The sequence below is a fragment of the Penicillium expansum genome (genome assembly GCF_000769745.1).
Source record: "Penicillium expansum strain MD-8 chromosome Unknown contig190, whole genome shotgun sequence".
Classification (NCBI taxonomy): domain Eukaryota; kingdom Fungi; phylum Ascomycota; class Eurotiomycetes; order Eurotiales; family Aspergillaceae; genus Penicillium; species Penicillium expansum.
Window position 1 is genome coordinate 234,012 of NW_015971406.1, and position 26,035 is coordinate 260,046.

A 26,035-nucleotide genomic window follows, 5' to 3' on the forward strand; every position below is an offset into this window, starting at 1 on the left:
GCTGGCACACGAAAGAAAGGTTCTACTGGAGCAATTGTAGTGATTTATGTGGGAAATTGAAGCCATTAAATGGACTCTAACATATCTGATACTCCGCATTCTCACGAAGCATCAAAAGTTGCTTATCTCCAGTGAGAATTGCGCAAGATGAGCAAGAAACTGCTCTGCATGGCGTACATGCAAGGGTCTACCTAGCGTTTTATACTGAGCTGTGGAATATATTTGCCGATATCATAATTCGAGCTAAAAGCCTCGCTTGCCGTGCGCTGACAACCCCTCAATTAGAAAGCCGGATGTCAGCTATACTCCATCGTATCACCCATATAGTTGAACAATCCGTGAAGATTACCTCCCATGACTGCACATCAAGAGTAGTTCTCTGGAACTTAACAATGCAATCTCCTCATTCAATGTTGATTCTTGGCATTTCATGATATCAATCTCATAGATGTGAGTTTCTATAGCGCCTATTAAAACCCGACCAAATAACGCTTTAAGGTGGACAGAGCACGCGATAATGGAGCCATGCTCGGCAAATGCATGGCTTTAAAATAAGACAGTGGATTTGCCGATCAAAGATAATGCATCTCGCCAAATTTAGCAAAAAAAAAGTAGTTAACAATAAGCGCTAAGTACCATACTCCAGGCCTGCGAGTACACGCCATTGCGGGGAGATAATACCTAATCGGCCCCTTTCACTTCCTTTCATATCTTTCCATGACCTTCAGAAACATCTTCATAGGTCCCCGACGTCTGTAACACTTTAACGGACCAAGAAATATGAAGGCAAATTACTTTTACGCTGTCGCATCTCTAGCAAGAGTGGCGCTGGCATCGGAATCCCAACAACCCTTGATTGCAAAAGTGACCCACGATAACGCGAAATCTCCAAGCGTGAACTTGGACGCAATTATCAATGAATCTCCCCTCTTATCATTCCACAGAGACATTGTACAAATTCCGTCAATCAGCGAACATGAGGAGACGGTTGGAAACTTCCTCTTGGACTTCATCCGCTCACACAACCTAACCGTTGAGAAACAAATTGTCACTCCGGGAAGCGACACCGAGCAAGAAAGATTTAATATTTATGCCTACACTGGGAATAACAGGTTTCCCGAAGTCGTGCTCACAAGCCATATTGATACTGTGCCACCTTTCATCCCTTACTCGCTTCATCAACCAGCCTCAGATAACACAGAGAATCTGACATTCAATCGGTCAGACCTGATTATCGCTGGTCGCGGGACAGTGGATGCCAAAGCCAGTGTCGCAGCTATACTATTTGCGGCACTGGAAACACTGGATGCCAACCCAGACGCCTCAATCGGGTTGTTGTTCGACGTCGGCGAGGAGAAAAGTGGGATTGGAATGAAACATTTCTCAAACTCCGATCTCAACCCAGCACCACCTAAATTCCACACTATCATATTCGGAGAGCCGACAGAGCTCAAGCTCGTCGCGGGACATAAAGGTACCCTCGGATTCAAGCTTATCGCTGAAGGAAAAGCCGCGCATTCGGGATATCCATGGCTTGGGAAAAGTGCAGTCTCTTCAATTCTTCCTGTTTTATCTTACCTCGACACTCTGCATGATGTCGTGCCGGAGAAAGGTGGACTTCTCCGTAGTGAGACGTTTGGTCAATCGACATTGAACATTGGAGTCGTGCGCGCCGGTTTAGCTGGTAATGTCGTTCCTGCATATGCCGAGGCGACAATTTCCGTTCGTCTTGCAGCTGGAAATCCAGATGACACGCGAGAGATTGTGAGGAAGGCGGTTGAACATGTGACTGGTGGTGATGGAAGCGTCTATCTTGACTTTGGGAACACCGAGAACGGCGCTCCGCCTCAATATCTTGATTTTGACGTCGATGGGTTTGACGTGATTACTGTGAACTACGGGACTGATATTCCTGCCTTGAAGATCAGAACGCAGGGAGGTCCAAAAGTGAAGCGTTATCTCTACGGGCCGGGGAGCATTCATGTTGCCCATGGTGATGACGAGGCAATCACTGTGGGAGAGCTTGAAGAGGCGGTGCGAGGATACAAAAGATTGATCTCGGCCGCGCTGGGTGCCCACTAGATATAGGCCTTCTTTTAGCTTGCGAAATAGATCAATGCTACAGCGATAATAGTCTACGCTCTCAGTCATATCTACGAGGCTACAAGCGGTTTGCTAATCAGGCCCCACACGACATCAAACCATCAATCGAAGAAGTCCGGTAGACAGGCGGACGCCCATAGACTGCACAGCAGCACCCGGACCCCTTACGACTGAGGCTCATGCAGTGGAGTTCGATCCCTGCTGGTGCTCTGGGATGACATAGTAGTGAGTGATGAAAGGAACGGGTCATCACAGACACCACTTCACACATGCCTCGGGGGCGACATGAAATTGGCCCAGCCCAACATAGGAATGGCCGGGCACCGACCCTGTCAGTAGCAAACCGCGGATCTACACCCCAAAAGGGGCAGTCGGCAGCATCTGCCTTGAGATAGGATCTTCAAGGCATGACACCAAAGAGGGAGAGAAGAGGGATGAAGTATGCATGTCCTTTCGCTGGTATTGTCCAGATCAAGTTCTAACGGTAATTTCTCAGAACGAGACTCGCGCTTTTGGAAGACCAAAAACGCAAGACCTCGAACACCCGTCATGCGTACTGCAGAAAACATACTTACCAAAACCACCCCTATGTGGATCCCAGATCAACCCCTTTTTTGTTCCCCATCCCGAAGTCCCGATGACTACCAGGAAAAGGGAAGCTGCTGTAGAACTGCTCACTAGTTCAAACAGCAGTCGTACCGGCGGAGACATTCGTCTTCTCCTCATGTCCAACAAAGTGCCCTGTCTCGGTATCTGAGTCAACAATTTTGAGATGCTCAAACCAGATACCGTTGGACTTGCGCCACCACTCGGCGATCGCGATTATAGTCACTCCGCCCATGATCACAATCGCATAGTTGAACAAGCTGGAATCCTTGTTGATTGCACTGTCCGAGTAGGCCGGGGCGCAAAGAACAGCAAAAGCGAACCCGTTCCACAAGAAGGTAACAACAGCGGCGACCACGCCAAACCGGCCTAAATCCCAAAAGCCTGGGCGGAAGGATTTACGCGTGATGAAAGCGCGGCCGATTCCAACCAAACCGTATGCTGCGAGGGAACCCGCAGCCGAAGTGGAAACCAAGCTAGAGAAGGCCACTTGCGATGGGAGCTGAGTGCAGAGTAGAAGCGCGGCAATAGAGGAAATGAAGATGACAGCGTTGTGAGGCTGCTTCGACTTTGACACACGCGAGAGCACGTCACTGAATGGGAAAACGCCGTCGCGTGCCACGGCGAATACAAGGCGTGATACAGCAACCAAAGAAATCGAAGTGTTAAGGATTGCTCCAATCATCGAGACAATGGTCAGCACAACGTGTGCATGTGGACCAAGCGCCATCGCGTACATGTTGATGAACGGCTGGGGCGCGCTAGTGTTGTAGAACGTCTCAATCGGAGGCATGCAGAAGAGAAACAAGATAATGATCGGGAAGCCGCACAGCGCAGACGCAACGGTTGCCCAAAAGATACCCTTCGCGGCGGCTTTCTTGGCCGAGACGGTCTCTTCTGCGACATGGCCCGAAGCATCCTGTCCTACAAGACAACTGCCGACCATGTACCAGGACAGAACCCAGTTCAGCCCGGGACTGGTTTCCCCACCATTGTATGTAGACGTAAACACGTATTCGGCCGACTGGAATCCGTATGTCTTAGACACGCCGATGGGAAGCCAGATGAAGTTGAGCAGCATGTCGATGATGATAACCGTCACACCCGCTCGAAAGACCCAGGAGTACATGCGCGGGGGTAGGAAATTCAGCGACGTAGCGATCGCCAGGAAAAGAAGCGAGATAGCCCATGCCACAGCGCGCGCTCGGACGTCGGCGGTTTCATATGGGAAGCTGGTCTTCGGGTCAAACACAACGATCTCGGAAATCAGGTAGTTGGCGACACCGAACGAGTCACTCGCGAGGAAGGCGGTCCACGCAACCAATGTCCATGCGGCAACGAGGAAGGAGATGAAGCGGCCGACTTTACCGCCTCCCCAGGATCGGAAGGCCCAGTAGTAAATTGACCCCGCGGCGGGATAGCTTGAACAAGCTTCGGCGAGACAGGCGGCCGTGATGACAGACAGTATGCTACCGGAGACCCAGGAGCTCCAGCTGAGAGAGTTGTTAGTGATGTGATCAATGCCGCGGGAAACCGCACCCGGCGGGAAACGTAGAACATACATGGCAGCCGGCCCACCTCCACTAAGGGCGATATAGAAAAGCACACGTATTCCTCCAACGCAATTCAAGGCCGAGAAGGAGCAGGCGAAATTGTCGAACGAGCCCCATCCTCGAGCCAAGACAGAGCGATAGCCAAGCTTCAGGAGGTCACGATCGTCTTCGTTAGTCATGGAAACTCCATCAGAGTTCTGGTCCTGATGTTCGATATTCCGAACATCTTGTGAGGGGTTTGCTGCATCGAGCGCAACAACGTCAGGTAAGGTCATGATGGTTACTTTTTTTTTGATCTGTCTTTTGAGAGGCTTGGCACTTGACAATTGCTTCCTTTTTTCCCAAAGAAAAAAAGTTATGTTCAATTAACTTTTTCCCATCACGATATCACGTGGGCCGATCAATTGCTTGAATGGATCCCGACACCGGGGTTTGCTAGGGGGTCTTCTGAGTCATTTTTATTATTTTAGCAGAAAGATTGAGAGAATTATGAGGAATTGGCTAGAAAAGATACTCCATAAGGATTAATGAAGTTCAAATGTTATCAATTGGTAGTACAGCATACATGTATCAATGCATGTCAGCTTGTTGTCCCCGGGTGAAGTGGCGGGGTCAATTGACAGCGTGTACACGGTTGCCCCGTGCTCCCTGAGTTCTGCATTTTCTGATTGACTTTAGTAGGCTTGACCGCTCATTAATTGAGAAATTTCTCTATTTGTGTATACTTTGTATTCTGACACGTACAATAATATGCAAGGCCCTTTCTGGAAAAAAAAAAAAAAAAAAGCAAAAAGCAAGAAACAACACTAATTCGCAATAGTTGTAACCAAATCGTAGAGGTCTTATCGGTGTCTTAATGGCGTGATCATCCATAGGCGGACCGATCACGGAGATCATGGGGTATTGGTACTGGACGAGGACTGAAAATGACAGTAAATTACACAATATCCCCACTGGATGTCCCTAGAAACCCAGCATCCCAGGGACACAGGTGTACACACAGGTATTGTATCATGTATCATACAGTATTGCTGCCCCTCTAACTTGCATGTGGATCAACACCCCATTCGGATTAGCGTGTGTTTCCTCCCCCTCCATATTTCTTTCGACATTTCCCAGACCTTTTCCCTTCTCTTTCTTCATTCTCTCTCTCAAAGGCATCGGATTTGTGAAAATTCTATCCTTGAGACTCCTTTCTTCTTTTCTCCTTTTCACACACATCCATCAGAATGGTTCAATCGTATGTTATCTCGACTCTTTTGAACACTTACCGAGACAGTTGCTGATTATCTGGTTAGATCTATTCTGGGTTTCCCCCGCATGGGAAGACTCCGTGACCTCAAGAAGGCCACCGAGGCTTACTGGGCTGACAAGATCTCCCGCGATGAGCTCCTCGCTGAGGGCAAGCGTCTTCGTCTGGAGCACTGGAAGATCCAGAAGGATGCCGGTGTCGATATTATTCCCAGCAACGACTTCGCCTTCTACGATCAGGTCCTCGACCACCACCAGCTCTTCGGAACCATCCCCGAGCGTTACACCAAGTACAACCTCAACCCTCTCGATGAGTACTTCGCCATGGGTCGTGGTCTCCAGAAGGAGGGCATTGATGTTCCCAGTCTCGTATGTGCAAATCATTACAATGTACCCATCCGAATTCAGTATGCTGACTCAATCAACAGGAAATGGTCAAGTGGTTCGACTCTAACTACCACTACGTGAAGCCCACTCTCCAGGACAACCAGGAGTTCAAGCTCGCTGCTGAGCCTAAGCCCGTTGCTGAGTTCCTCGAGGCCAAGGCCGCTGGCATCATCACCCGCCCCGTCCTCCTCGGTCCCGTCTCCTTCTTGACTCTCGGAAAGGCCGACCGTGGCCAGAGCGTTGACCCCATCACTCTGATTGAGAAGCTCCTTCCTCTCTACGTTGAGCTTCTGTCCAAGCTCAAGGCCGCTGGCGTTGAGGATGTCCAGATCGACGAGCCCGTCCTCGTCTTCGACCTTGCTGAGAAGTCCAAGGCCGCCTTCAAGCCCGTCTACGAGAAGCTCGGCTCCCTCGGTGCCGAGGCTCCCCGTATCACCTTCGCCACCTACTTCGGTGATATCGTCCACAACATCGATGTCCTCGCCGACCTCCAGAACCTCCACTCTATTCACGTTGACTTGGTCCGCAACCCCGAGCAGCTCGACACCGTCGTCGCCGCTCTCGGCCCTAAGCAGATTCTCTCCGCCGGTGTTGTCGACGGACGTAACATCTGGAAGACCAACTTCAAGGTCGCCATTGAGAAGGTCGAGAGCGCTATCCAGAAGCTCGGAAAGAACCGTGTCATTGTTGCCACCTCCAGCTCCCTCCTTCACGTCCCCCACACTCTCGCCAGCGAGAAGACCCTTGATGCTGAGGTCCGTGACTGGTTCTCCTTCGCTGTCGAGAAGGCCACCGAGGTTGTCGTGATCGCCAAGGCTGTCACCGAGGGCCCCACCGTCCGTGAGCAGCTCGAGGCCAACGCCAAGTCTGTCCAGGCTCGTGCCTCCTCTGCCCGCACCAACGACCCCGCTGTCAAGGCCCGCCAGGCCGCTGTCACCGCTGAGATGCACAACCGCAAGTCTGCCTTCCCTGAGCGTTACGCCGAGCAGACCAAGACCCTCAAGCTCCCTCTTTTCCCCACCACCACCATTGGTTCCTTCCCCCAGACCAAGGAGATCCGCATCCAGCGTAACAAGTTCACCAAGGGTGAAATCACTCCTGAGGAGTACGAGAAGTTCATCGAGAAGGAGATCCAGGAGGTCGTCAAGGTCCAGGAGGAGCTCGACCTCGATGTCTTCGTCCACGGTGAGCCCGAGCGTAACGACATGGTGCAGTACTTCGGTGAGCGCCTCACTGGTTACGTTTTCACCACCCACGCCTGGGTTCAGTCTTACGGCTCCCGCTGCGTGCGTCCCCCCATTATTGTGGGTGACATTTCTCGTCCCGCCCCTATGACCGTCAAGGAGTCGAAGTACGCTGCTTCCATCTCCCCCAAGCCCATGAAGGGTATGCTCACTGGTCCCATCACTTGCCTGCGGTGGTCTTTCCCCCGTGACGATGTCCACCAGTCCGTCCAGGCTCAGCAGCTCGCTCTCGCTCTCCGCGACGAGGTTGTTGACCTTGAGGCCGCTGGCATCGCTGTGATCCAGGTCGACGAGCCTGCTCTCCGTGAGGGTCTTCCCCTCCGCACTGGTGAGGCTCGTGCTGCCTACCTCAAGTGGGCTGTTGACTCCTTCAAGCTCTCCACCGCTGGTGTCGCTGATGGCACTCAGATCCACTCTCACTTCTGTTACTCTGAGTTCCAGGACTTCTTCCACGCCATCGCCGCTCTCGATGCTGATGTCCTGTCCATTGAGAACAGCAAGTCTGATGCCAAGCTCCTCAAGGTCTTCATTGACGAGGCCTACCCTCGCCACATTGGCCCCGGTGTTTACGATATCCACTCTCCCCGTATCCCTACCGAGCAGGAGATCAAGGACCGCATCGAGGAGATGCTGGCTTTCCTGACCCCCTCCCAGCTCTGGTTGAACCCGGATTGTGGACTCAAGACTCGTGCCTGGCCCGAGACCAAGGCGGCCCTCACTGCGGTAAGAAACATCAATTTCCCCATAACTGACGTTCAAAATGCTAATCAAACACTCACAGATGGTCGACGCTGCCAAGTACTTCCGCCAGAAGTACGCGCAGTAAATTCTTTAATTTACCATTAATTTAATGAGGAGGTGACAATCAACCTGTCACCTCAGTACTGGGGAGTTTTCTTTATTGATGAGTTACGACGATGATACCAAAAGTTCAACATATGGGTTTCAACGGGTTTTCTAGAGGATACCAAAAGCGGGCCTGGAGTTTCAACATGACTGACGATTTTAAACTGCGCTGGCCGGCATCATGACCTACTGCCGTCGTGATGCTCGGTTGGTGCTGGTTTTACCATTTCAACATTGTGTGGTTTTCCACATACAGCAAGCTCTACAACCTTGCTTGGTCAGATTCGCATTGTCGAGTTTGACCTACTGTCTCTATCATCGTGTAGAATCAGCTGTCAATATTACAATATTACAATAATCTGTGTCTCTTGTAGATTTGGTGTATTTTGGAGAAACAAACCGGCTTCTCCTGTGGTGTATATGGGGCTTACATCAATCTAAGCTATAACAGTTGATGTCTGGACTGAGCAATTTTGTTAGGTTCCAACTAAACTTAACAATGAAGTTGAAGTACAAAGCCCCCTGAAACTGCTAATTAAAAGTTGTCGGTTTTAGTCCTCATGCGGACAAATTTCTAAATAGGCCTAGCAGGTAGGTACAGTGGATAGCACCCTAGGCGGGCCTTCTATATAATTTCTCGAGACAGTGGACCTGTACCCAATCATCCAAGCACCTTTAGTGAGTAAATTCAAGCTCAGCGTACTCATCACAGACCTCAAACAGTTTAGTCTGTGTGCCAGGTTCCTAAAAAGATGTTAGCACGACCATGTCTCAAAAACCAGGTCAATCAATGCAGATGCTGTACTTACAGTAGCACTATGACCGGCATCAGGAGTCCAAAACAACCGCGAGTCCGGCAAGCCTTTATGCAGATCCCAAGCTGTCTGCGGTGCGCAAACAATATCATAGCGGCCCTGGATAATAGTAGCTATAAGATACGGAGTTAGCTACACTCAAATCACAATATATCTAGATCAGGAGTAGCGAATGACTTACTTGGAATATGCCTAATCTTACACAAATTTTCCTCTTTCAGAATCTGACCCTCCTCCAGGAATACCCCATTCGCAAAGTAATGCGCCTCAAGCCGAGCATGAGCAAGCACCCATGCATCATCCTCGAGTTGGGCAAACCCCTCAGGATCCGGTCTCAAAGTGCCAATACTCAGATCCCATCGGTTCCACTCTCTCGCTGCGGCGATCCTTGTCTCGTAGTCCTCTGAAATAAGGAGGTCATAGTACGCCTCATTCGGTCTTGCCCGATCCTTTTCAGGAAGATAATTGACAAATGCTTCGTAAGCTTCAGGGAAGATATTTGCTGCGCCAATAGACCCACGCGAGAACTCTAGCTCCGATTTCCTGCCAGTGAATATTCCCCGTAGTATCAGGGAGCCTACCATCTCCGGGTAGGCTTGGGCGTAGAGCAGGGACAGGGTTGAACCCCAGGAACCCCCGAAGACGACGTGCCATTTTGCGATTTGGAGGTGTTTACGCAGCACTTCAATATCGGAGACTAGGTGCTGACTTGTATTCTCCCGTAGTTCAGCCGCGGGCGTTGATTTCCCGGCGCCACGTTGGTCGAACAGCACCACGCGGTATATGGCTGGGTTGAAATATTTCGTGTTGTTGTATGAGGTGTGCCCGCCAGGTCCACCATGAAGGTAGAGGACTAGCAATGTCAGTATTTTGGATTACCAAGTCTAATAATACTAATGGGATTGTGAGGAGGGGGGATGTGTATTTTGACGGAGGTCAATGACGGTGGTCTCTTACTTGGTTTCCCATCTTGTTTGCCGTACTGTTCATAATGTACAGTATGAATATCGCTCACGAGCAGTCTGCCTATGTCAAAGGCAGCTGAGTGGGTGTACCCGGTCAGTAGATCGGCCATATTTAATTTCCAGTCGTCCAGTCGTATACTTGTAGTAAGTGGCTCAACGCGGGGTCACTGTCTCTAATAAGAGGAAAATAGTGGTGGTGGCCTTAGGCCGTTATAAATGCCTCAGGCATCAACTCCTCGGATTGCTAGTAGATAGCCAGGCAGTATGCTTCTTGTAGAATCAACTCTCTCCCTCCTTTCTTCCTGGCCCTATACAGTAGTCCCAAGAAAAGTCGCGCAAGAGTGGCTCATATATTAGCGAGTCAGTGATATTTTGAATGTAACCCAATTTGGGTTTTCTCTTCTTTGATTCTCCTTACCTTCACAGGAACATAGAGTTTGAGTTTCATAAAGAATATCTATTAAATAGTAACCATAGCACGTTTTACCAGTATATTAATCTCACATAATATCCGATCGTATCTGATCCAGTTCGGCGTTGAGACTTTTTTCCGTTATCGGGGCATATTAAAGGTAAATTTGGAACAAATGAGAAGGGGAAAGGATCACAGATTCATGGTGTGAATAAAAATCGACATGGATATAGAGGGCGATCAGGGTCTAGTGGAGGAGACAAAGAGGGGAGAAGGTTATAAGACGGTTATCTAGAAGGCAAATGCTTATATAGGACGTAGAGAAACTACATGGGCCACAAACGTCTCATGTACATCTTAAGATATATGAAGCAATGGTAGGACTGGGACGTTTCTGAACTCTCCTGCATTTGAATAAGCTCCAATGCTGATTATAACAGCCGCCAACACCCGTCTTGGCGCGTCGCTAGGTAATGTTGAATCCAGTCGGACTTCGCCCCACATGCTGCTTTGTGGTGTATAAATACTTTCTTCCATGGCTACTGGGCAAACATAGCTGGCGATGAAAGATGGTTATGGTGCTGCAAAAATCCCTCCAACTCCCTCTATACACATTACCCATAACATCCCTTGCCTTGCCTTGCTGAAGCTCAAACACACCAAACCCACAAACAACATGTCTGCTGAACTACCCGAGCATTACAAAGACCATAGAGTCTTATTAGAGCTAGAGCTTGCTATTGATGAACTTGCCGAGCACAAAAGCACAAAATTGACGTGTCAGAACTCAAGCGATTTGGTATTCTTCACCAGCGCTTAACCCTTGATAGAGAAGATTCAGCCTACAGGCCTTCCTTCTTCGCGCCATATCCCAGCATCCAAGCGCCCAGTGAGAACATCGTTGATGAACTCCAGTCAACTTTGGCATTCGAGGACACCTGTTTTACGGAGCCTGTCGACCGGGCCCGTCAGGTTGCAGGCCCCTGGTCGTTTTATGTCCCCTACGGGCAGCATCCTCCGTGAACCTCGAAAGAGTGAGATTACCACTATCCCGAGCTGTCTCGCTTTAATGCATTATGACCGCTAATATCATGGGATAGTGTTGATGATTACAAACCTTACAAGGATTTGTATCAAGATGATAAACCTGAGTTTGGGACTTTTAGGATGACGGATGTTCGTGGGAAAGCTTTACCACACACCAAGGCATTCATGTACAATGACATGGATGCGACAGATGGGATAATTCTTCGTGGGGAGCTCCTGACTATTCTCCGCCTGATGCTGGGCCAGCTGAGGAAGGTACGCCTCCTTCAGCATAGGAAAGCGCCGGTAATGCTTGATCTCTCATTCCCACTTCCCACTACAATCGCTTACCAAGTATTCTGCAGGTCTTTCTGGTCTCGTTTATGGGCAAACGTGCCCGCGCATTTGAGTCCTATTTCAACGGCCAAGCCCTCGTCCTACGTACTACGAAACTCTACAATTTCCCCGAAGAAATCTCGATCGGGTTTAAGAATCGTGCAGAGTGGTATCTCAGCTCGCCGACAGGGGATACGTTCTAGGTCGGGGCTTCGTTGTTCTATCTTTATTTTCTTTTTCGATCAGCGAAAGCGTTGGATTATTTGCAGGCATACCAAATTTAACTTCGGCTTTGTTCTTTGGCGCTATGGTTTCCCCATGTTACATGTATATATTTTGTCGTCTTGCCCAGGTTTACACACTCTAAGCTCAGTTGTGGACTATGTGCTGTGTTACATAACGAAAGAATTGTGCTCAAGAACCATGTGTTAGTGTTACAATATCGAGGAATAGCATAGTAACCCTGAGGAACCCGAATTCGAAATACAATGTAATTTCGAGCTAAAGGGGCCATTGCTAACACTAGCACTAGCGGTAGAGGCATTATTTTAGGCCCGTGCCGGTTCTAGAATGTCTAGGAGCTTAAGGCCGACTTAATTTAGAATGTCTTGGCACGAAGCTACTGACGTGATGGACTGTGAAACCACAAAATCCTATCTCCCCGCACTTCCAACTTGATAACCTTTGATTCAAAATTTCTCCAATATGGTGCCCCGGCTAGACGTCAGAGCATTGGACCAGATCGTACTCAAACCACCGAAGGATCGAACCCTGCGATTCAGAGAAGATGGAACATTTCACATTGGAGTCTTTGAGGATTTGCATTTCGCCGAGGGTATGGCGTGATAGCCCATCAACAGGGGGTCTCTTGCTAATCCTTGCAGACGACGAAAAAGATGAAAAGTCGAAAGAAGTAATGTCAAACATCCTCTCGAAGGAGGACATCGACTTCATAGTCATCAATGGCGACCTAGTGTCCGGCGAAAGAACCAAAAAAGCTGATTCAAGCAAATATATTCACTCGGTCGTTTCCCCACTCGTCGAGCAGGGGTACAGCTGGGCATCAACCTACGGCAACCACGACAGCGAAGTTAATCTCAATCCCAAAGATGACATGTTCAAGGCCGAGCAGAAATACCCCAACAGCTTAACGCAGAGTAGGATCTCCGGCGACAAGGCTGGAATAACGAATTATTATCTACCCGTATTCTCACATGGACAGAAAAATACCAGCACTCCGGTGCTACTACTGTGGTTTTTCGATTCGAAGGGTGGACATTATTATAAAAAGGAAGGAGAGGATGGGCCTGCTGTTAAGAGACCCAGTTGGATTCATGAATCGGTATGAAAATCCCTACCTGATCATACCTTTTTCTTTCTAAGAAATAACTAACTGGCTGCATTCAAGGTCGTTGAGTGGTTCACCAAAACCAATTCCAACCTGAAAAAGGAGTATGGAAAAGTCATCCCATCACTAGCATTCTACCACATCCCCGCCCACGCAATGCTCGAACACCAACAAACAAGAGGCATAAACCCGCGCCTGACGCCCGGCGTGAATCGCGAGTCCGTTCACCCGCAAGGAACCGGCGAGTGGCGCTATGACGGCCAAGACGTGAAGTTCATGGATGCGCTTCTCCACACTGAAGGCTTAATCGCGGGATTTAGCGGCCACGATCACCAAAATGACTGGTATGCGCCTCCAGCAGGCAATAACCATAATTTGCATGACTCAAAACACTAATTAAACATCGCAGGTGCTTTAAATGGGACGGCTCTCTGGTGGATCATGGTCTAACCGGGAATGGTATAAATATGTGCTACGGTCGGCATACGGGGTATGGCGGCTATGGCAATCTAGTTCGCGGTGGACGGCAGATCTTACTCCACGAGGGCAATCTCGCAGATGACACTGAAACGTGGATTCGATTGGAGGATGGATCGGCCCAAGCTCGTGTCACGTTAAACACAACTTACGGCCAAAATCCTTACCTTGCTGTTATCAATGGTGCTGGAAAGCTTGATTCCTTCATGCAGGGCTCTTTGCTTTCTTACTCTTGGTTGTGGGTTCCGATTATGATACTCTCGCGGTGGAGAATGTGACGACTTCTTTCAATAGAGGTCTTGGATTGCTATATTATTTTTTGATTGGACCTAATTCATGATTGATGATTGGATTAAGATATTCTGCACGGGGACAGAGATATAAGTTTCTTGCCTTTCAGAGCATTTCAAGCGTCACTTCTCGAGGTCTAAATCATGGACTATGTACAATGTTATCCTCTCTATAGTGAGATGACTTCTCCCATTTCATCCATTCTTGTCATCTTCCAAGCGTCAAATTCATATTCCAGGGGCATAGCTTTAAGACATCCAATCACTGACCATCGCCGTTTACAGGTAGATGTAGCAGAAAGGACCAGAGACAGTGCTCATGATATCCCGCATAGCAACAGTCTCGCCACCAGCATAACCAATATTAATGAGCGTATCGAGAGTAGTGTTAGGTGAAGCAGGACCATTCAAGAAAGTGCCAGTACCAGAAATAGCATTCAGACGCTTGCGGAGGTTCAAGTTCTGCCAGATCCACCAGGTACGATCAATCATACCGTGGTGGAGCCAGAAAGCAGGGTCACCGGGGCTGACGAAGACATCACGGGAAGGATCACCGCCCATGGAGTAGTGACCACCACCGTGCACACCGATGCTGCCACTTCCGGGAACACCCTGCATGTTCATCTGGAAGTCGTAGACATTGTCGTAGCGCAGGATCAGGTCCACGATCGATGTGAAGTTAGCGTAGTCCTGGATGATCTTAGTGCTCAGATCGCGCTTCAGGCAGCGCGGGTTGTATGCGAATGGGTTGGCTGTGCTGCCGGTTTCACCTCCGGGCAGCATTAGCGAGACCGGGCCCAGGTTCACAGAGTAGTTCGTGAAGGGGCCGCTGGTGACGCAGCCGCCTCCGTTGCCGGTGGGCAGGTGGATGACTGGGTAGCTACCCAGGCTCAGCTCGATGTCGCCGACGGCGTCGATGTGGGCACCGTTGCCGGACATCGAGGTGTCGCTGCCATCGAAGACTTGGGAATTTTCCAGGCTGCCGGCATCAGCGCCCCAGTTCCAGTAACTGTAATCATGTTAGATATTAGGGGACTTGATATCCGAAGGATCGTTAGACTTACGGGAAGTCACCAGTGTAGCCACACTCGTTCCGCATGGCTTCTTCGAAGTTCCAGATGAAGTATCGGTGCCATCCCAGGAAGGTTCCAGTGTAGTGGATGGTCATGGTCTGGTTGATGTGAGTAGCGACGAAGTCATCGTAACGGGACCGCGCACCAGGGGCCCTATCGGAGGGGGTGAGCGAGGGCAGCTCCTGGAGGCAAAGGATGGACTTGATGTAGGCCTTCTTCTGGGGGCTAGAGAAAGCCCTCCAATCGCGGCGAATGCGCAGATTGCTCAGCGAACAACCACCGCGCTTCTCGATGTCTGAATCGCTTGAGACACTTTCAACGGAGGCATTGTATGCCAATCCAGCCAAATTGTCAAGCTGGGACTCAGCGACTGGCAGGGAGGTGGACGCAGCGGTGGGAGTTGCAGCGGTGGGAGTTGCAGCGGCGGGAGTTGCAGCGCTCACAATGGCACTCCCCGTGGCAGCGGGCATAGCCCACGCCTGTGTGAACAAGGCTCCCAAAGTGAGAATGGAAACGGCAACCATGGTGGCGAGTTGAATATTTGAACCTCTGAAAGACCAGTAAGTTCCACACCAAGAGTTTAGGAGAAGTGGTGATTGAGATGAGAGGATCCGGGTATCATCGTCAATTTAAAGGCGAGGTGCATATGCCAATCACCCCTATCTCGGATTTCCGAGTCGAACTAAGGCATAGTCGTGCCACTATCTTTTTCTTCTGCATAAGCCCTCATAATCCACCCCCTCCTCTGCTGGGACCTTTTTAGGGCACCGGGATGTGTTCCGCTTTCTCCACCGCCGGGAGATCCCGGCAAATCAGGACGTTGCAAGATTTGCACATTTCCAATTTGGGCCGATCAGTCAGGGTCCTCTTCCCACTTGAACCGCTGGTTCACTCACGGCTCGGCCCTTTACACCCTTTCCAAATTTCTTCCCTGGATCATACTAAGACACAGAGATATCAAAAAAAAATTATATTGTACCAATGCAAAGGCAAGATGTCAGCAGCATCAGCCACCTCGTGGTCCCCTTGTTTCTTGGCGGCTTGGCAATTTGGCCTAAGCCACATATCCAATCAAAGCGAGACCCCAAATTGAATCCGGTCAAAAGCCAATCTGGGACAGACATTCCGGTACCCTAACTGCATAAACTCCGAGGAAATACAATCCACCTGCTATACAGCTTCCACCATACCCGTGGCTCATATCCCTCCATGTGCGTTTCTTACCGATGCTGCTAAGTCTGCCCATTGGCCAAGTTTCTAATGACTAACTAGTATCCCAGCTATCGAGCCTGAGGCGTTCTGGAACGTCGTATATTTAGCTAAAGCATTTTTTTTATGCTGGCATCGGACTTAACTTGGGCCCCGACAGTGGCTTTGTGTCTCAAGAACGGCCGAAAAGAGGCTGTCGACCCGAACCTAAAAAGAAGATAACAACAGGTCATTGGTCTGTGACGCTGAGTACAACAGAATAGATGAAACCCCTTTACGAGATTCACGCCACATACCTTCTTTGGCTTCGGGGGCCACAGTAATAGTACAACATACGGAGTAAAGCTGAATGTATTCTTAAAAATTAGGACACGACGCATTATGCATTAAGTTGGGTAAGACTTTTGATGATCCTTTCGTACTCCTCCTCCTTCGTAAAACCAAATCCCTGTCCGATCTTGCCTTCCAATGCTTAGCCCTCCATGAATATCACGATACCCACGTCGGACGGCCCTCGTGGCGGAGGCGCGAACCTCCCAGATGTTAACCATGGGCCTAGGATTATCATAGCCACTGCCATCACTACTTTCGCTGCATTAATCACCGTTTTGGCTAGGTTCTACGTCCGTGTCTATCTTATTCGCAATGTCGGGTGGGATGACTACATTATGGCCCTGACGATGCTGCTGTCTGTCTGTGGATTCGCAATTATCGTCCCCGAGGTGAAATATGGTGCAGGCAGGCATGGAGCCTACGTTCAAGGTACGGCTGTAACGGCAATGCATTTGAATTATGCTACGCAGGCTATTTACATGTGGGCTATTGGCCTGGTGAAGGTATCAATTGGGCTATTTTTGCTTCGTTTCGCACCCCAGAAAGGGTTTAGTATCTTTATCTGGGTTGTCATTGGTGTGTAAAGGCTTATATCTCTTGTTTTGTGACCCGGTACTGATCAAATCGGCTCATTATAGTCCTCATGACGCTATACACTGCAATCTGCTTTTTTGTCCGTAACTTATCCTCACATTCGGTTGCGGACAGCAGTTAACAGGTTGATTTATAGACTCTTATATTCGAGTGTGACAATATCCGAGCAAATTGGGATTTTTCGTTGAAAGCAAAGTGCCTTTCTCCCAAGCAACGGTTAACTATGAGCTATGTAAACGCTTGTGAGATTCATTGACATGATATGCGTCTGATTGAACATTTCCTAACCTGAATAGCACTAAATATTCTGACTGATCTGATCTTCGCGGTTCTACCTGTCTTTATGTTACGGTATGCTTCACGGACATCGCTTTCTCGGGCGAGAGACTAATACAATCATCAACAGCCATCTTCAAGTCAACAGCCGAGTGAAGGCCTCTCTGATATGTATCCTGGGTCTGGGAATTTTGTGGGTGGCTTTCGATCTAATCCCATCATAACCCATACTAATTATTCTATTTCCTTCCCAGTGCCTGCGCAGCCGCCTTCGTCAAGATCTCTATCCTACCCAGCTACGGCCGAACAGGCGACTTCCTCTGGGACTTTACAAATCTCACAATCTGGGTCGTGTAAGTCCTCCATTCTACCACATGCCTCTGAAACCACCCTCAAAATCCCATACTAATTAATAACAGCACGGAATCCAACACAGGTATCATCGCCGGCAGCCTCCCAACCCTCAAACCTCTCTTCAAGAGAGTCCTCGGCACATACGGCTCGCGGTCAAAAACAACCCGCGAGTACTTCGGCAGCAAGAAATATAAAATGCACTCGATGTCCCGATCAAGGGGGCCGCCACTCCAATCCCGAGGACATAGAAGCGGAAATCTCAGTGTCATCGAGTACGACGCTCACCCGAAGACTACACCGTCCCAGATGGCTTCCGTGACAGGCTCGGCGACGTATTCTGGAAGTCGAGCAAGCAATTCTAGTGAGGAGCGGATATTGCCGATCCAGGGTGTGGGAATTGTTCGTACAACTGAGGTGATAGTTTCGCACGAGCAGAGTCCTCCAGAAGTGCAGTCCAGTCCTCCTGCTGTGTCAAATTTGGGTAGGATGGGGTCGCTGAATGGCTTGCGTGTCAATGCGGATGATAGGGTGTAAATTTGTGTTATTAGGAGTTATACCTAGGTGGTTTTTGTATGTATTTTGATACCCAAATACGATATGGGCATTTAATCTATTTGTCGATGGCAAATGAAAGCGTCTGTTGCGCATTTGTTACACATCCTACTCCAAAGTAATCAAGTCTATGGTGGATCCTAATTGATATCCCGCGATGAGATTTACAATATGGAGCAATCGCCAATTACGATGGTAGATATTTAAAAAATGAGGCAGGGAGTAATTCAAGTTCTGCCACACAGAAAGGTAGTTCGTATTTGGATATCAAGGCCCGGGACGGTGGTTACAAAAGAAAAGTCGAATGGAAAAGAAAAGAAAACCCACCTGGAGGAGCTCCCACCATTTCACATCCACGAACATCCAGGGACAACAGCACCCCTCCCAGCAACATCCTTCTCCCCAAACTTATCAACATACCACTTCCGTCCCCAGCGCGCATGGGGCAACATATTGGTCACCGCATTGACAACAAACACCACGGCAGGCAAAGGCAGCGGTACAGCGAGCTTATCAGCCGCCCACGCAGCAGGCACCAACCAAGGCGCAAGACGCAACGGGGGAGCGATCGCCATGGAAGGTGCTGAGATGGAAGCAGGGAGTGCGGATAATGGGGCAACTGCCGTACCAGCAAGTGCAAACCCAATCCACTCGATCCATTCGAAGACGTAGTGCGGGTACAAGATGTATCGGAAGACACCACGGGTAGGTGGAATGACGTAAACCTTGTGGAACTTATTCCGGCTGCCTTGTGCTTCGTCTCCGGCCGGGGTTCCATCATCTGTCTTTTTGGCAGCGCGTGTTTCGGCTTCTTCGCGTCTGAGTCGGAATAGTGCTGTCTCTGAATAGATGTTTCCGGCCATTCCAATGGCGAATAAAATTACACCCACGGTGGGGAGGAGATCCACCACCGCAGAGCGAGATGGATTCCCGCTGCTAGCTGTGTGGAAGCTTGGGATAGTCGACACTGTATATCCGCGCAACCAGCCGGCCAGACATGCTGAGTTGAACCAATTGAAGAGCATAGCGAAGGACATGATGATGACGTGGATTGGGGACATGCTGGGGGCAGAGAAGAAAGGGGAGATGATAGCACGGTTGAAATAGTGGGTGCAGTACAGAGTTACAATGAGGATGTTGGACATTGGGAGATCAGTGAATGAGGGCGCATATGGCGATGGGGTGACCATGCAATATATCAAGTTGATAGGACCGACAATCTCCATAACAGACCAGGCAATGCGTCCTGGAATGTTGAAGACGGACTGCGAGGAAGTTTTGCCGGCTGGATGCCAGGATAAAATCCATTGAGCTACCGTCATCTAAATGCACCGAGTTAGTTTTGTGACATCATCTAGGGCTTCAGGGTCCTGACCAAGGGGAAGTATTGGAAGCAGCATAAGATAGGTGTATAGACAGCCGGAGATGGAGGGAATAGCTCCACGGCGGAGGGCAGAGCTTCCCAACAAGTGGAAATAGTTGCACCCATATTGAACAATTGAGAGTTGAAAGAAGATTGAAGATTGCGGAGGATAAACAAGAAGCTTGAAAGCTGGTGATGTGGAAGGCGGTGGGTCCCGGGTAAGGAGTTACTTCGTTCTCGTTCTTCCTCTCCCTCTTCGTCTTTTATTACTTTTTTTTTGGTCTAATTCTTTTTTGAAGAGAACAAACAGTGATTACTATACTGCTCAAGAGTATGTTTTCTGGCGAGATTGTGTGTGAATTGTCAATTTTAAATGTACTCTGTACTACTTCGAAGACTGCACAAACGAAACCCTCCTACAACCACAAAGGGTAAGACAGCAGGGGCAAATTGCACAGATTGAGCAAATTGGCAAGAGGGCTGGTTTCGTTTGATTCTTTACTTGTCAAAAAGTCACACACATAAATAACCCGAGGCATAATTCCACATAAACGGAGTGTAGTATTCTGTCCCGTGAACGCCAATGGAAATGCCCCTAAACAAGCAAGCTTGTGAATTAATTCAAAAAAGCGACCGCTTCTTAATTCGATGTGTCCATCCGATCATGGACCATTTCCCTTCGTTTGCCAGCTAATTTCTCTGTCTTGAACGCCTCGATCTTGGCTTTGAGTTCGGTGTCTAGAAAAGGTGGGTTAATAGTGGAACAACACTGGGTAAGGAAAATCGCTTACCAGCCACCACATCTTCGATCTTCAATGGGACACGGTTGAATGGATCGTGAGGGTCACTGAGGAGATGCGAGCGAATTGTGGCGCGGTCGATGGAGATCCGCGAGCCGGGGAGGATGACTGGGTCATCCATGAGGGAATACATAAGAGGATCTAAAAGAATTAGCAGCTGTTGAAAAATGGTGTTCAGATAAGGGGGAAATACCGAGGAACTCTTCAGGAATCTCGCCCATGTCTTCCTCCGCTTGATCATCGGCCTCCTTAGCAGCCTGAACCTTCTTCTGCAACTGACTCCAATGACGGAGCTGCTCGGGGGATTTCAGCGACCACTTCCGGATAATGTCGGCTGCCTTCTCGAAATTGGCTGGCTTGTAGGATCGGCCATCACGGGCAACAGCCAGGATGAAGTTTTCCTTGCCGATCAGGTTAAGATAGACGTCGACAATCTCACTCAGAAGAGCGCGAGGGTTGAAGCCGTATTCCTGCAAGTTATCCACTCGGAGGTTGGAGCTCTTGGGTCCCACCATTGCGTCCAGGTTATAGTCCAGCATGTCTGCGAGTCGCTGCACAATTTCAGGCATTGTGAACGAGTCAGCAAGCGCCTCGGTGAATAGCTTGAGCATTGCCACGGTCTGGTTAGTCAATTGCATGTAGCTTTTGGCGCTACGCTGCGCTGATGACAGATGCTCTTCCCGCTGCTGACGGGTTGCAGCATCCATTGAGTGGCCCTGTGTATTCAGCTCAGTCTGGGTGTTGTGGATAGTCTTGAAGGCACCGAATGACTCGTCGAGTACGTAGGTCACATCGTTCAATAGAAGATTGACGAATTGGACGAAGAAATCCAGGTTCTGGTTGGCTTGAAGGGACAACTTCTCCCGATACAGAGTGTTGGGCCAGATGCATTTGATGATCTGGAAGATCTCGTAACGGATGTTGAACTTGTCGTAGAATTGAGAATGTGTTCCCGTGAACTCTGCCTCAATGTAGAATTTCATAACCGCATGGAGGAGATGCTCGTTAGCAAACGGCATCGAGTTGAGCAGGTCGACCAAAACACCACTGGCGCCACCAGGGCGTTTCCAGGTGCCTCGGAACAGAATGGAGATCAGTCCGGCTTTCAGGTAGGGGTTCTTAATATAGGCGGAGCTCTCCAGGAATGTGATGCACAGCATTACCAACTCATCGCCCTGGGTGGCGGTAATGATCTGTGGCATGCACCACATGATAAACTTGAAGTTGCTGACAACGTCCTCCAAGAAGTACTCTGGTAGGCATTTGAAAACTTCGGGCTGCTCCTCTGGAAGAGGAAGGGTAACCTGCTCCTTGGGGAAGTTCTTTCCCGAGACAAGTCGCAAAAGCCACACGGTAACATATCGCATGAATAGCATTGAACGAGCCTGCCACTGCTCGTCGAACAACACACCTTGCAGACTGTACTTGAGGGCAATACCCAGGTCGAGCTTGTCTTTGTACTTCTTCAGGGCCATATCAAAGGTGCGCAATTGCTGGGGATTGTTGAGCCAGCGAACTCGCTCAAGTTCGAATTTAGTGATTGTACTCTCCATTTGTCGCACATCCTTCTCGAGTTGCTCCATCTTTGACGTCAATGATTCACTGCCGTAGTGATGAGCGGCGACAGTCAGGAAAAATATTTCAGTAATAAAGTTTGAGGTTCCTTCGACCTTCTTGGAATAAAAAGCGTCGGAAGCATGCTGATCAGCATTGATTTTAGTCTCATCCCGCATGTCAACTCGAGAATCGCGGTGGAGATAATCCGCATCAATTCTGTCGATTTTAGTAAATGCTGCGTCCATGAACGGCTCACAGAGCTGGTCGAGGCACGTTGTGAGATTGAACATGAAGCCATCCGACGATACTTGTGTAGGGTCGACCTGCATTGCTCGTCGTTTGTGATTGATGTTCATAGCAGTAGCGAACCAATCCAGAACACGATCTCTAGCCTCTTTCGAGGCCCGGATCAGGTGATTAACAACATCAAGAAGATCAGAGCTGAGCATCTGCTGTGTCATTCGAAGCGATCTCTGGGCATTGGAAATATATGCCTGGTCCCGGGTCTTAGGGCTAGAGAAATAAGACAGGGTGACGTTAGCTTGGAGAGGTGAGAGGCGGAACCATGGGCCCAGAAGAGTGGCTTTCTCGAATTCAGCAGGGTCCTTCGTGTTGTTAAAGAGGGAGGATTCCGTGATTGCAGCCGCAATGGAACCGTTGCGAACAAGATTTCGAAGAGCCTGAACAAACTGGTCAGACGTGGTCCAGGGAAATACTGACGTTTGACTTACAATGGCGTATGGCTTGTAGTCATCGTTAACGTCCATGGAAGAAAGCTGCGCGCTCAACTGCTCAACGGCAGATATGAAGGCGGGCTTAACAGAATCATCCTCGTCGAATCTTCTCACGGCCTCGTTGATAAACTCGAAGTCGATTCCTTTGTCGTCCTCAGGGTCGACAAGAAGGTACGCGGCTAACGATGATTGCGGGGACCATTCGCTCCTGTAGTGCAGACCGTCAGTATGAAGTGCCAGTGTAGTAACATTCCAGAAAAACGAACCCAAACATCTCTGGCATTGTAATCGCAAAGATACAGTAGCTCATGCACAGGCGCCGCGCCTCACATAGAACTTGATACTTTGGGTCATTATCTCCCGTCCGCCTCAGTCCCTTGTACAGCTTTGTGATGCGCTTCCAGCATGGCAGCAGATAATCAAGAGGACGCTGCCTCTCGGCCTTTGACGCTGCCTCTAGCAGGGCTTGGTCTAGAACCGCAACCTGGATCCGCAGATCCTGGCCCTCATTCTGCAGTTCACTCCGAAGTCCAGGCAAGTATGTGCGATTGCCATGAATATCACGTTGTCCTTCTTCCTTGAGGGTTACTCTGAATACGGCACTTAGTGTCCGGTCTTCAAATGCCTCAATGCTTTCGATTTTCTGTGGTGGAGGGGTGCTTGGGGCTGAGGGAGCGGCGGGTCGTGTGCGCTCTGGTGTAGCTACCGGTGTGATCTTGATCCGCTTCCCTTCTGACTGTTGCGGGGTTGGTGGCGCGTTGAAGAGGCGACTCGGTGGCTGAGTAGACAGTGGTGATTGTGATGGAGATGTGTTAGCTGAACTCTGTGCCGATTCGGAGTTGCCATCCAAAGAGGGCTGGACTGGGTTTGAAAGCTTCGCAAGTCGCTTGTTGCGAATCTTTTTTTTATCGAGAGTAGATGTCAGCCTTCAAGTCACTGCGGGGACGGGTCGGCTTCATAATTTGAGCATAACAAGCAACTGACCTTGTCCGCATCGGAGAGTGTGTCCGACATGTTAGCTGAAAGTCAGACAATAAGCCCTTCGGAAAGGTTGGCAGGACCGCTAATCTGGTGGATCAGGTCGGCAGAATATCAATATTGTCGGGCCCGTGTGGGAATCATAAGGAGACGTGAAGGCGGAATAAGGCTGCTTCAAAGCCTCGAAGTGGGGGCAATGGAGTCTAGAATCCGTAAAAGGTGAAAAAGATGTTTGTGATTCCGTGATTCCGTGATGATCGCCGAGATTCGCTTTTGTTCTGATTCGATTCAGCGCCGTGATCAAATTTGACTAAGCAAATCTCATGGTCCATGGTTGGGCATGAGATACAGAGAAGGTACTTATAATTTGCGGCAACAGCCCGCGTGAAATGATGTACCTGTGAAGTCACTTTTTCCTACATACATTGAATGGTTTAGCCCTGGAGGCGATTGTAAATAAAACAAAGACTTGTGCTATAGTCCTTTCTGCATACTCTTTTGTATGTTGAAATATTAGACGATTTGATATCTACCAACCCAGCCATAGCCACGGCCATTGTTTATATACTTCAAACCTATGGCCGTAACCTCAACATTAATGTCACGCGATATGTAACTACATATATTTCTTCATATGTTGCATATATCACACCGGAACATGACCCAGAAATGAAAACCAAATAGCCCAATTAAACCTCAGTAGAACCAAGAAGACAAAAGTCAGCAAAATCTTAGATGCATTCATAACTCTAGGAAACATAAAATGTACAACTAATGAACAACCAATGAGCTGAAACTCCCATAAATGCCACCTTTGTGGATGGACTAGTGATATTAGAGCACGTTCATGCGCAGAAAAGCGCCCAACAAAGGAACAAGATGCCATAAGAAGGTGCGGTGTAAGCCTCCAAAGTCCGCAGTGCATTTAATATCTCCCCTTCATCTTCAGTTGATCCAGACGCCGGCAGTTCGGCATCTCCATCGCACGAGCCTTCTTCATCTTCTCAACATCAGGGAACAGCCACCCCTGCGCTTCTTGCAACCTCCTTTCCCGCTCATGGGCTTCAGCGTCACATTCATTCCGCAGTGTCCTGACATATTCCACCTCCACGCGCGAGTCTAGCTCTCGGAAGTTTCGGGCACTAAAGTTATCCACGTCGAGGGGATTCACAAAGTAATTGAGATTGAGCTTAGGGGTCGTACGGCCAAGGGTATGCGGTGAAACGGGGGTATCGAATCGATAGGAGGGTCCGGATGGGGTCGAGGAACCAGAGAAGAGAGAAGAGAGAAGCGGCAGGATAAATAGAAGGATAAGCGGCAATAGCTGGCGAAGGAAACTGCGGCCGTCAATCTGAGCTTCCTGCTCAGTGGCTGCTGCGCGAGGCCGGCGGCGGGGCGCCTGGCCTCCAAATTGATGCACTCGGAATCCCGGGCCGCCTCCCATGTTGAAGACGAACTGCGGACCGCCTATAGTAGCACACGATTAGTTCAGGTGAATTGAATATCAGAGGAATAAGTAGTCGTACCGAATCCACCACCGCCCATTCCGCCAAATCCACCGTTGAAGAACCGGTTGAACATCTCCTCGGCTGAAACCTCCTCGTCGAATCTTTGACCACCCCCGCGGGGAAATCCACCACCGCCGAACCCACCGAAGGGGGACGCACCGCTCGAAGCGCTCGGTCCGGGCTGGAACCTGCTATCAGGATCGCCGCCAAATTTATCGTACTTGGACTTCTTTTCCTCATCGGAGAGGATCTGGAAAGCACGCGAGACCACTGCCACCGCGCATGAGAATCAATATGTCAAGATATGGAGCGGGGTTGCTCATTGCTCACTCTTGAACGCTTCATCCGCGCCTTCATAACCGTTCTTATCAGGATGTGTCAACAAACTCTGCTTGCGGTACGCCTTCTTAATCTCATTGTCTGTTGACGAGCGCTCAACTAGCAGAATTTCGTAAAACGCTGTAGGCTGGCATTTTCGAATCCGAAGCACAGCGGCTTTTTGGTCATCCGTGTACTTGCGATCCTGGTTGCCCTGCTTGTGGTCGCGCGACGTCGCACCTCCGCGTTTGGCATCAGAACCAGATGCCGAAGCCGAGGGCATAGCGACCGTAGTTTATGAGGAAAATCTAACAGATACCGGACGGCGCTTGGTTTTTGGTGCAGGAGGGAAGAGGGGGGCCGAGAGAATCTGGAGGGTGTTCGTTGAGTGGCGTGGGACCGCGGATGAAGGAGAAGCAATCCCGCACGAGATATGGTTGGGCTGGCAAATTAATTAAATGTACTTATGAGATGACCAGAGTAAATTACCGGCCTGATCAAGATGCAGCGAAATCAGAGTGACAGGTGTGGCTGATTCGGCGGGCATAAATTGGGGAAAAAGCGTGGTGTTAGGTGTCTTTGCCAAGCGCCGGAACGTCAATTGCACTGGACATTGCGATAACATCACTCGCCGAACTGATAAACCTGCCAACATCTCCAAGTCGGTGATATTCAATTGTAAGTTGTCTTGAGGTTCGCCAAGTTCAATTGAAAAAGATATGTCTTA

General features: G+C 49.4%; 11 protein-coding genes across 11 annotated transcripts; 5 read left to right on the plus strand and 6 right to left on the minus strand.

The window, feature by feature from the left end:
• Positions 1-780: 780 nt before the first annotated feature.
• PEX2_057300 (M20 family metallopeptidase) lies at positions 781-2,082 on the plus strand (the record flags this gene model as incomplete). Its single annotated transcript, XM_016743004.1, has 1 exon — positions 781-2,082. The coding sequence occupies one exon, from the start codon at positions 781-783 to the stop codon at positions 2,080-2,082; it is 1,302 nt and encodes a 433-aa protein (XP_016595726.1).
• Positions 2,083-2,785: 703 nt separating this feature from the next.
• On the minus strand, positions 2,786-4,537 carry PEX2_057310 (Amino acid/polyamine transporter I; the record flags this gene model as incomplete). Its single annotated transcript, XM_016743005.1, has 1 exon — positions 2,786-4,537. One exon carries the CDS (start codon positions 4,535-4,537, stop codon positions 2,786-2,788), a length of 1,752 nt encoding a protein of 583 aa, XP_016595727.1.
• A 954-nt stretch (positions 4,538-5,491) lies between these two features.
• Positions 5,492-7,970, plus strand: PEX2_057320 (5-methyltetrahydropteroyltriglutamate--homocysteine S-methyltransferase; the record flags this gene model as incomplete). The annotated part of the gene is made up of 4 exons (XM_016743006.1): positions 5,492-5,502; positions 5,561-5,882; positions 5,942-7,867; positions 7,926-7,970. 4 exons carry the CDS (start codon positions 5,492-5,494, stop codon positions 7,968-7,970), a joined length of 2,304 nt encoding a protein of 767 aa, XP_016595728.1.
• A 695-nt stretch (positions 7,971-8,665) lies between these two features.
• Positions 8,666-9,880, minus strand: PEX2_057330 (Proline iminopeptidase; the record flags this gene model as incomplete). Its single annotated transcript, XM_016743007.1, has 4 exons — positions 8,666-8,734; positions 8,800-8,918; positions 9,008-9,658; positions 9,763-9,880. 4 exons carry the CDS (start codon positions 9,878-9,880, stop codon positions 8,666-8,668), a joined length of 957 nt encoding a protein of 318 aa, XP_016595729.1.
• A 978-nt stretch (positions 9,881-10,858) lies between these two features.
• PEX2_057340 (uncharacterized protein) lies at positions 10,859-11,747 on the plus strand (the record flags this gene model as incomplete). Its single annotated transcript, XM_016743008.1, has 4 exons — positions 10,859-10,959; positions 11,013-11,201; positions 11,283-11,484; positions 11,574-11,747. 4 exons carry the CDS (start codon positions 10,859-10,861, stop codon positions 11,745-11,747), a joined length of 666 nt encoding a protein of 221 aa, XP_016595730.1.
• A 502-nt stretch (positions 11,748-12,249) lies between these two features.
• On the plus strand, positions 12,250-13,647 carry PEX2_057350 (metallophosphoesterase family protein; the record flags this gene model as incomplete). The annotated part of the gene is made up of 4 exons (XM_016743009.1): positions 12,250-12,379; positions 12,429-12,886; positions 12,953-13,236; positions 13,302-13,647. 4 exons carry the CDS (start codon positions 12,250-12,252, stop codon positions 13,645-13,647), a joined length of 1,218 nt encoding a protein of 405 aa, XP_016595731.1.
• A 291-nt stretch (positions 13,648-13,938) lies between these two features.
• On the minus strand, positions 13,939-15,256 carry PEX2_057360 (tyrosinase family protein; the record flags this gene model as incomplete). Its single annotated transcript, XM_016743010.1, has 2 exons — positions 13,939-14,668; positions 14,724-15,256. The coding sequence occupies 2 exons, from the start codon at positions 15,254-15,256 to the stop codon at positions 13,939-13,941; spliced, it is 1,263 nt and encodes a 420-aa protein (XP_016595732.1).
• A 1,167-nt stretch (positions 15,257-16,423) lies between these two features.
• Positions 16,424-18,032, plus strand: PEX2_057370 (uncharacterized protein; the record flags this gene model as incomplete). The annotated part of the gene is made up of 5 exons (XM_016743011.1): positions 16,424-16,850; positions 17,165-17,219; positions 17,275-17,337; positions 17,399-17,497; positions 17,564-18,032. The coding sequence occupies 5 exons, from the start codon at positions 16,424-16,426 to the stop codon at positions 18,030-18,032; spliced, it is 1,113 nt and encodes a 370-aa protein (XP_016595733.1).
• Positions 18,033-18,397: 365 nt separating this feature from the next.
• On the minus strand, positions 18,398-19,372 carry PEX2_057380 (3-oxo-5-alpha-steroid 4-dehydrogenase family protein; the record flags this gene model as incomplete). The annotated part of the gene is made up of 1 exon (XM_016743012.1): positions 18,398-19,372. The coding sequence occupies one exon, from the start codon at positions 19,370-19,372 to the stop codon at positions 18,398-18,400; it is 975 nt and encodes a 324-aa protein (XP_016595734.1).
• A 681-nt stretch (positions 19,373-20,053) lies between these two features.
• On the minus strand, positions 20,054-23,518 carry PEX2_057390 (ubiquitin-ubiquitin ligase UFD2; the record flags this gene model as incomplete). Its single annotated transcript, XM_016743013.1, has 6 exons — positions 20,054-20,151; positions 20,205-20,354; positions 20,407-22,450; positions 22,502-22,712; positions 22,771-23,402; positions 23,489-23,518. The coding sequence occupies 6 exons, from the start codon at positions 23,516-23,518 to the stop codon at positions 20,054-20,056; spliced, it is 3,165 nt and encodes a 1,054-aa protein (XP_016595735.1).
• An 889-nt stretch (positions 23,519-24,407) lies between these two features.
• On the minus strand, positions 24,408-25,591 carry PEX2_057400 (J domain-containing protein; the record flags this gene model as incomplete). The annotated part of the gene is made up of 3 exons (XM_016743014.1): positions 24,408-24,949; positions 25,009-25,260; positions 25,321-25,591. 3 exons carry the CDS (start codon positions 25,589-25,591, stop codon positions 24,408-24,410), a joined length of 1,065 nt encoding a protein of 354 aa, XP_016595736.1.
• Between the last annotated feature and the right edge of the window lie 444 nt (positions 25,592-26,035).